This window comes from Nannospalax galili, unplaced genomic scaffold (genome assembly GCF_000622305.1).
Source record: "Nannospalax galili isolate Female #2095 unplaced genomic scaffold, S.galili_v1.0 scaffold709, whole genome shotgun sequence".
Taxonomy (NCBI): Eukaryota; Metazoa; Chordata; class Mammalia; order Rodentia; family Spalacidae; genus Nannospalax; species Nannospalax galili.
Genome location: NW_008360314.1, coordinates 2821114 through 2831178, shown reverse-complemented (window position 1 = coordinate 2831178; position 10065 = coordinate 2821114). Strand labels below are relative to the sequence as shown.

Below are 10065 nucleotides of genomic sequence, written 5' to 3'. Positions count from 1 at the left end.
GAGAACTGTGGTGAACATTCTTCTGGATCAGTCAGAATGTAGCATGGTGCGCCGGGAGGTACGTTTCTTTTTCGTACCCTGTTCTTTTTTTTTTTTTTTTTTTTTTCTTTTGCCACAGAAATGCATTGTAAGAGTGTCTACAAGCCTCACTCAGCTCTGTTCAGTGGTATAAATTGGGCATGGACCATTATTGCTTTTGCTTTCAAAAAGCCTAGATAAAAAGTTAATTTACAGTGAAAATGCAGGTAACTTATTTTGATAACTTTTTTCTTCCCTTTTTTTTTTTTTTTTTTTTCTTTTTTCTTTTGCCACAGAAATGCATTGTAAGAGTGTCTACAAGCCTCACTCAGCTCTGTTCAGTGGTATAAATTGGGCATGGACCATTATTGCTTTTGCTTTCAAAAAGCCTAGATAAAAAGTTAATTTACAGTGAAAATGCAGGTAACTTATTTTGATAAGATTAAAGCAAAATATATTTTTACTTTTCGATCACATTTTTCTTTACTTATTTTGGGTGCATACATGTTTGTGTATGTGTGTAGAAACATATGCCATGACACACAAGTGGAGGTCAGAGGACAACTTAGGAGAGTCAGTTCTCTCCTTCTACCTTGTAGGTTCTAGAAACTGAACTCAGATCATCTGGCTTGGCAGCAAATGTCTTTATATGATAAGCCATTTTACTGCTCCAGAATATTATATATTTTAATGTGAACTTTTTTATTACACGTTGGAGGGTAATTCCCAGAAAACAATCACTTTTACCTCAGCATGTAATGGATCTTTAACATTTACAGTTTTGATAATAATAAAGAACATTCAAAGTAACGTCATTTTACAGTACATATCAAACAATATTTGATAAGAAAATTAAATCCTAATTTTAAAAATATTTATTTATTGTGTGTGTGTGTGTGTGTGTGTGTGCCCCCGAAGGTCAGAAAATGACTCTCCCTCTCCAGAGTTCATTCTTTCTTGCCACCTTGTAGCATTAGGGATCTAACTTGGTTTATTGGGCCTGCCCAGAAGTGCCTCTACCCATTGAACCATTATATCAGCTCCAACATGTGGTTTTCTTTTTATTGCTGCTTTTGTCAAAGTGATGATTCATACTCATAGTTTTAAAAGCGAGAACTTCTGGCATGGTGACATACACCTTTAATTCCAGCACTTGGGAGGCAAAGACAGGTGGATCTCTGTGAGATGGAGGCCAGCCTGATCTACATAGTAAGTTCCAGACCAGCTGGGGTTATGAAAGACCCTTTTTTTTTTTAAAAAAAAAAAAAAAAAAAAAAAAAAACCATAAAAGAGACCTTCTCAGAGGCTTCTGAAGATAGCTTCAGATCCAGGCCCACTCCCACTAGTAACCAATCTTAGTGGTGAACTCAAAACACTAGTGTTCTTATTAGTTGCTTTCATAATTGCAAATGGTAGTTCCTACAGTTACCTCCTTTTCTTGATTCATTACTTTTAAAACTTTTTAATTGACTTCTAGTGAAGGTGGTTGGAAATTTCACTCCCTTAGATTTCTTGTACTCCTGTTTTCCTCCCAGTGTGATTGAGGCATAATCTTTCATTGTATAGAAACTCAGTGTTTATTTAGTTTGATTGCTTCATTCTATCACCTTTAGGTTCTGGCAGGTTAGGTTAGACATTTGTATTTAACTTATTAAGAAGACTGTGTATGAGAGAAGGATAAAGGAATGGGGGGAGAAGACAAGTGTGTGGTGTCTGTGTGTACAACCCACAAAGGGATGAGAAAGACATTGTTTTGTACTTCTTAAATGCTTCTACAATGCTTTATACTAGTTTTTTTTTGTATAAAACTAAACTTTGAAATCATGAAAAACATATTTCCTAATGAAATAGTTTCATTATTTACTTATCACTTAATTCAGTTATCACCTAAGAAAAAATACACTTTAGAAACTCTTGTAAGAGTGCCTCAGCATGAGCAATTGACCAGAGCTCCATCCTCTGTTATTTAATTATGATATATTGGTTATTTTCAAGATGACAACAAGATGGCAGTATTGACTTTTTTTTTTTTTTAATTTTCAGGCTGCATTTATTCTTCAGAATCTCCTTGTAATTCCCATGCCTTCAGAAATTATAAAGGATTATACTTGGCAGGTGGGTATAAACAATTGTCAGCCTAGCATATATTTGAGATTAATTAGTTTTAAATTTTCAGCATCTGCATCTAGCCCTCGCTCTGTATCCATGGGTTCCACATTTGGGGATTTAGCAAGGACCTCTTAATTAGAATGTAGAAATTCTCTGATGCTTTATCATATTTAAAATTTCTTCTCCTGGGCTGCTGAGATGTCTCAGTGGGTTGAACACTTGCTGGCTACACAAGCCTGACTACCTGGATTTGAGTCCCAGAACTCACATAAGGGTCCAAAGAGAAAACCGACTCCTTTAAGTTGTCTTCTGACCTCCGCACACACATGAGGACATGCATATAGCCCTGTAGTGTTTAATACTTTGAAAAGTAGTATTGGTTAGCATGGTGTATACTAGATACTCTTGTGGAAGCTCCACATGTATTCACTGGTGCTGTTACTGGAGCTGTGGATGGTTATCTTTGTTGTAGAGTTGATGAGCTTTAGCCACGTAGTCAGAGGCACGGCTGTGCTGCGAGTGTGGACAGCCTCTTCCTCGTCCTCTTCACTAAATGGCCTCTCTTGGTTGTATTTAAATATGCATGCATCTTTAATTTTCTTTTTCTGAGTAAGTGAACAGTTGGGTTCATACTTTAATTTTTTTTGTCTATACCTAAAATTTTTTTGTTTTGTGAGTGTCAAGTCAGTAAACAGTTAACATTTAAGCAGATAATTTGGAGAATGTGGCGGTGTTGTTTTGTGGAGGTGAGATGTGTTCTCTAAGCTTTTAACCTCCTCATCTCTTAAGTATATGTTTATAATAATGTCACACATTTCTCCCCAGAATCCTCTATAAACCTAAGATTTAGTTTTACTTTTCATTAGAATATACCCTACTACTTACTGAATCAGGCTGAGCAACTGAAGAGTAGATTTCAGAGTGTCACCTGACACATATTCTAAGGGGGCATTTCTCTCCTGGATTGTTTTACTTCTTTCCTTTATGGAGAAATACCTAGTATTGGATCCAGTTTAGAAATACATTTTGCATTTAGTTGTTTCCCTTGAAATGATATCTAAATGTTCAACATTTATATCTAACATTTTTTTGTTGTTGTTATTGTCTTTTTGAGACTGGGTCTCCCTATAGCCACAACTGGGATGGAACTTACTCTGTGGACCACACTGGTCTTGATCTCACAGAGATCTGCCTGCCTCTGCCTCCCAAGTGCTGGGATTAAAGGCATGCACCACCACACCCTGCTGTATCTACCATTTTTGAAGAGTGTATGCAATTTATTTTTTGAAATGTTCTTCACTTAGTCTCATCTATTTCCTTATGTTGAATTTGGGTTACTCAGTTTTTATATAAAACTCATAGAAGTGATATTTTTCAGTGCATTATTTCAGATTTATTTCTTTTCCATTATTGGTGATGTTAATTGATTATTTGGTTAATATATAGTATGTTTTCTCCATCATTTTTCTTTAGGCATGGAGGTATTTTGTTACTTTGTAAATGTTTTTCTTATCAAACTTCCTTGGCTAGTTTTCAATCTTGAAACAATTATGTATTTGGCTTTTCCTTTTTCTGTGTGTTATGGCTTTTAAATGCCCCTCAAGAGCTATGTGCTGATTAGATGGTCCATAGCTCATGATACCATGAAGAAGTGCTGGGCACTATAGGGCTGAGACTTCATTGGAGGGAGTAGGTCCATGAGAGGCATGTGTTTGAGGGGTGCTTTTGTGTGTGTGTGTATGCTTGCTCTTCTTCTGCTTCCTGGATGCCATGAAGTGAGCAGCTTCTCATCTGGTGTGCCTTTATTTCATAATGTTCCTAATTTTCCACAGACCTAAAAATCAACAGAGCTACCCAATTACAGACTGAAACCTCAGAAATCTGGAAAGTTTAGGCAGCAAAGGCCAGTGTTATAAAGTGTTCTTGGCTCTAGTCTAGGCAAGAGTATCTAGAAGGAATATGGTAGTATCAGGAACACATTTACTTTGGTAGTAAGACACAGTAGATCTTTTTGCGAAAGTGGTTTACTAAATCAGTGTCACCTTTCCCTTTTCCACAGGGTCCCTGTGTCCATGATGAGGACTCTGGCCTGTCACTCGTAGGAAAACCTGCACTTCAGGCTCTTCTCTATCACTGTCATTTCTATGAACATTTGACCCAGATGGTGAAACACTGTTATACAGGGAGGTATATGTTTGATTTGAGTTTTTCTGCTTTTGGTGAAATTTCAGAAAGCAGTGACTTAAATGGTAAGTACAATACCTTTATATTTAATTTTCCACAATACAAGTTCTTTAAAAAGATGCTAAGGGACTGAGGAGATGACTAAGTGGTTAAAGCGCAAGTGTCAGGACTGGTGCTTGGCTCTCCAGTACCCATGGAAATGCTGGGTGGTCATAGTGGTCTGACTGGGATCCTTGGAAGAAGCTGGCTGGTGAGGCTAAGAGAATTGGTGGAATCTGGGTTCAGATGAGAGACCCGGCCTCAAGAAATAAAATTTGGAGAGAGATCAAAAAAGACATATGACATCATTTTTGACCTCCACACGTAAGTGCACACATATGCATGTGCACCCGTGCACATTCACCTTTCACATGTTCCCACTCATACAAACCTGCATACATGTGTGTATACCATACACATTTACACAAAAATAATGTTAAAATATTTATGTTTATTAAGAAAAAGAGTATTTGGAAAACAACAAAGAGTACACGGGAAAATTATCTCCACTTAACTGTCATATCTAGTCCTACGAAAATACCCTTGATAGGTTAGTTTCTTATAATCTTTTTTCCTTATATGGTGTTTTTTTGTTTACATATTTGTGCTTGTGTCTTATGTGCATTGTTTTATTCCTCTCTTGGCTCTAGTGAACATCACCTAAGCATTATAAATTCTTCATGAAATCCACTTTTGACAACTTATTAATGTTTCATAAGTTATTTTTAGGCCCTTCAGTAAAGTTTTAGGGCTTTTTAAAAATCTAGGAATACCTTAAACTTCTAGTAATACCTTAAACCTTTTAACATTCTGTGGACCTCTATAGTTTTTTTGGTTTCTTCTGAATGAAATATTTTCTCGGTAAATTTTCTGGTATCAAAAAGCTCTTTACTTTTGGTATGTCATTCATATATCAAAATGCCTTTGTAAATTCTCTTGGATTTGCTAAGTAATAAATCTTAACACATAACTAGTTAGCTCTCACTATGATGAATGTTAACAAAATAATTTTTATTTTAAACTTAATATTTAAATACATTTTTTTAGAGACTTAACCTAAAAACATAGAAATGGTTCAAGAAAAGTATCAAAGATTTCAAATATTATCATTTCACTGAGTTTATTCTCTACCTTACCTAATATGTGTATATGTATGAGTATAAATAATACCGGTATGGAAATGCATACACACACATATACATAGACACGCACACACAAACACACACACATGCATGCACGCATGCATGTATGCACGTACACACACATTCTTGCATAAAGAGTAAATTGTAGACATGGAGTTCTTTTACTCAGTTACTTAAATGTGAACTTATTTGTAATCCACTTTTTTGTTCATTTCTTGAAGGAATTGAAAATAGCATTTGAAGAAGTTATAGAATATTGTAAATAAATATGTTTTAGAAAAGTGATGAGTTCAGTTGTTTAAATGTTTCTGGATCATGGTCACTCATGACATAGCCCTTAAATCAATTTCCATTGACTTCTTCTGGGTGTTTGTTAGAAATGTGCATTCAGTGGTTTCTTTCTGGCTTAAAGTATTGGAATTCCTGGGACCAGTGATCTGGAATTGTATGACTAACATCTCAGTGATTCTTAAATTCAGTGAAAAACCTCTTTCCTTAGTTTGTAGTTGGTTTCCTATAATGTATATTCTTTTCGTTAGTTGTTGGAGTATCTGGAGAGTATCCCCGTTAATCGTTCTCTCATTGCTACAGGATTAGATGACTCATTCAAGTTTTGGAGGCCTCCCTCAAGGATGTCCAGTCAGGATCATGACCCAAGCTCTCTCTCCACCTCAGAAACAATGGTACTTACAAGGAATGCAGGAGTGATTGTTTTGAGTCTCTGAATAAGTTTGAGTCTGCTTAGTGAAAAGGATGGGTATCAAGTTTAAGGTTATGATTGTAATAGCTATGGTTTTTTAAAAAAAAGTACCTGGAGAAGAATCTTGCTCTGCATTTATTTAAATTATTTATATTTAACCCGTTCGTTAGCCATACCGAGTAAATACGTTTTGCTTTTCCATGGGAGCAGTTCATTCAGAAGTTAAATAACTGTGTGATAGTGCTGGGTTAGAATTTCAACTAGGGATTGCCTGGCTGCAGTTACACCTATACTGAATAGTCTTTCTGTTGAAAGTTTTCAGTACCTCTTTTCTACCTTTTTTGATAGAATCAAGAATAGAATAGTGTCAAAATGTTTTCATTACTAGAAGAGAACAAAACCTATATGATTAAAAATGATTGATTTTCCTGAAAATTTGCTTAAGAACAAGGCAGAATGAGAAAGTGTCCCTGTTCAGATGATTCCATGTGGTACTCATGGTTGTAAACACATTTCCAAGCACTTGTATCAGATGGAAACATTTCTTCATTATCTGAAACATGTGAAGCTTGTATGTACTTGCATGCCCGTCGCCCCTTTTCAGTCATGTACACATGGCTTCTTCCTAATGATGGATCCTTGTTTTGTCCAGGCATACACAAGCATTTCTTCTAAATTAGAAAACAGTAATTTTTAAAGTATTTGCTAGATAATGATTGTGTTATGGAATCTGTTAAGTTTGGTAACTGCTTTTAGAAGTTTTAAATAAAGAACTTTATGTATAATAACATAATTGTGTAGACATTAATGAAATTCACCTTCTACATTGTCTCTTTCCCTTTCTCCCTCTTTATTTTTAGGGTCTAAAGATAACTGTTAATTTTTGTACTAGACCAGACCCTTATGTGAGAAGCAGGATAATTACCCTACTTCCACTAGGTGTCATACTTTCCAAGCTTAAATTTAAAATAATACATATCTTTGTTTTAGCAAGAGAATACAATTAAATGTCAAAATAAGTTGTATTATTTATTTAGTTCACAGAAGAATAGCATCAATATATGATCAAAAGTAAGTCTTCTCAAGTTACCCTGGTTTTGAAAGGCTATTGAATAGCTGTGACTAAATGCCTAAGAAAATCATCCTCAGATAGGAAAGATTATTTAGGCTAATAGCTTCAGGCTAATACATGGTCACTTGACTGCATTGTTTCTAGGCATGTGATGAAGCAGAACATCATGGAGGGGAACCTGTGGTAAAGCAGAGATGTTTACCTCATGGCAGCCAGGAAGCAAAGAAACAGTTATAAAGGAGGTATTGGGGTCATAGTGTACCCTGCAGAGACAGTTACGAAAGAGGTCCTGGGGTCCAGGGTGGCTACAGTGGCACACCCCCAGTTAACACTTCCTCTAAATAGACTCTACTTCCCTAAAGTTTCTACCACCCTCCTGATAATCAGTAAGCTATGAATCTTTTAATATGTTGATCCAGTGATGAAGTCAGAGCCCTCAGGATCTGTCTCTCAAAGACCCCATTTCTGAACACACCCCATTTCTGAACACTGCTGCACTGGGGACCAATCCTTAGCACAGGTTCTTCAGGAAGAAAATGTAAGATTCATACCATAAGACCAGTACGTGCTTCATTTTTTTGCTTATCATAACAACTCAGTAAATAGCAATTTTTCTGTATTATTGTAGCTATTTTTTATGTATTGTTCAACTTGGGTGTATCATATATAGAAACCCCTGAGTACAAAAGGAAAAATCAGAGCACACATTTTTGTTTTGTTTTGCTTTCTATCAACATATAAATCTTTCAAGTTAGAACACTAGATTCTCTGGGAATTACTTTGAAAATGTTTAATTTATTGTAATCATTATTTAAATAAAAGTACTTCTGTGCTCATCATTGCTGTGGCAAAATACTTGAAATAGTCAATTAAAAGGAGGAGCGGCTTATTTGGGTTTATAGTTTGTAAGGTTTCAGTCGAACGTCTCCCAGTCCTGTTACTTTTGGCTTGTGATGACACGGTCTATTATGGTGGGAATTTGTGGGAAACCTCTGATCTCACAGCAGGATAGACCCCAAGGAAGAGACAGGAAGTGACTGTGATTCTGCTTTGCTCTTCAAGGAGATGCCCCAATGATCCAACTTTCTTCATTAAGCCCCACTCCTAAAGGTTCCCTTCCCATCAGCACTGTGGACTGGGGCCAAGCCTCAACACATGGCCTTTGGGAACATTCAAGGTCCAAACTGTGGGCTGGAGAGATGGCTCAGTGGTTAAGAATAGTGACTGATCTTGCAGAAGACCCGGGTTTGAATCCCAGCACCCACATGGCAGCTAACAGCTGTCCATAACTCCAGTTCCAGTGGATACGATAGCCTCTTCTGTCCTCTGTGGACATTTCACGACATAGGTGCATTTACCTACATGCAGGCATAACACTCATACACATGAAATAAAAATAATAAAATATATTTTTTTAATTTTTTTTTAAAGTTCCAAACTGTTACATCCTTTGCTTGTAAAGGTCTTTAATGTGTTTATATTTGGACATTCTCTAGATGTTTAAATAACTGCCACAGTGGGTTGGTCAGATGGCTCAGAGAGTAAGAACACTCACTACTGAATCCCTAGATCCTATAGTGGAAGGAGAAAACTAACTCCAAGAAGTTTTCCTCTGGTCTACACATGGGTGCAGTGGTATGATGCGCCCCCCCATGTACACACCAATTAAAATATATATATATGTATGCCAAGGAGATAATGGAAGTTTTACAAATTAAATTTTTAATTTTGTACTTCGATAATTTCATACATGAATACAATGCATTCTGATTACTGTCTTCTGCACCCTCTCTTATTCCTCTTCCATTGCCATTAACTCCCTTTCCTTCTATCAGTTCCTTTCCCAGATTCATAACTTTTGGTTTTCATTTGTGACCCATTTATTTTAACCAGGCCATCTGTGTGACCACTGGATTGGAACTATCCATCAGAGTCTAGTGGGGTCACCAGTGGGTACAGAATTGAAGGCAATGTTTCCTCCTCAGCAGTGAGGGGTGGGGTTCCCTGAGTTCATCCTCCATCCATGGCTGGATAGGCCCATTGCTTTGCAGACCCCAGAAAGGCACCTTCAACTGCTGTGAATTACCGATTGCAATAGCCTTGTCTTACCTAGAAGATGGCATTTTGCAGCCCTTTTCTCTGTCTTCTGACTCTTACATTCTTTCCATCTAATGAGACATTTATACTGTCTCCACTAAAAATTATTTTTAATATATAGTCTTATATAAGATCATTTTATGGTCTTTCCAAAAGGTTAGTATTTTACAGAGTCCACTCTTTATTATTATTGTTATTGTTATTGTTATTATTATCATTACTATTTTCTTTTTTGGAGGAAGTAGATTCTAAATTGAAGTATTATAATTGATTTTAAAAACCAGTCTAATTGCTATAATGGTAGTAGTTGTCAATTTTTCTCACAATGGTTGAGATGATGTATATCTTTGTTTCAAAGAGAAAACTCTGAAGAAATTTATTTATTATGTCATCATTACTCTGTACAAAGTCAATTGCACTTAGATAGACTAATAATTTATCTAGTATTATCTAGAATGTAGAAGTCACAGTTGAAGTGTAAGGTTAGGGAATGTAAATCTCACTAAGTGGTTTATCTGTTTATATCTGTATTTCTTCATCTCCTAGAATTGAGAGAAGGTAAAATTTGCTCGTTGGTTGTTTTTTCCATTTTGTCTTTCTAAAGAAAGATGCTGTGTTGATTTGTATCATGTGTTATGTGTTCCTGGGCTTTCTCCACTCCGTGCTGTAAGTCCACTTCAGTGCCTTCAGTGATGTTAGCTCAT

General features: G+C 36.2%; 1 protein-coding gene across 2 annotated transcripts in view; it reads left to right on the top strand.

The window, feature by feature from the left end:
• Rttn (rotatin) overlaps positions 1-10065 on the top strand; it is a 194107-nt gene that overhangs the window by 118158 nt on the left and 65884 nt on the right. For both annotated transcript variants that reach the window (XM_008824930.3, XM_029559532.1), the window contains 3 exons: positions 2062-2133; positions 4187-4376; positions 6084-6175. In XM_008824930.3, the coding sequence (XP_008823152.1) occupies positions 2062-2133; positions 4187-4376; positions 6084-6175 (354 nt within the window). The remainder of the gene's footprint in view (positions 1-2061; positions 2134-4186; positions 4377-6083; positions 6176-10065) is intronic.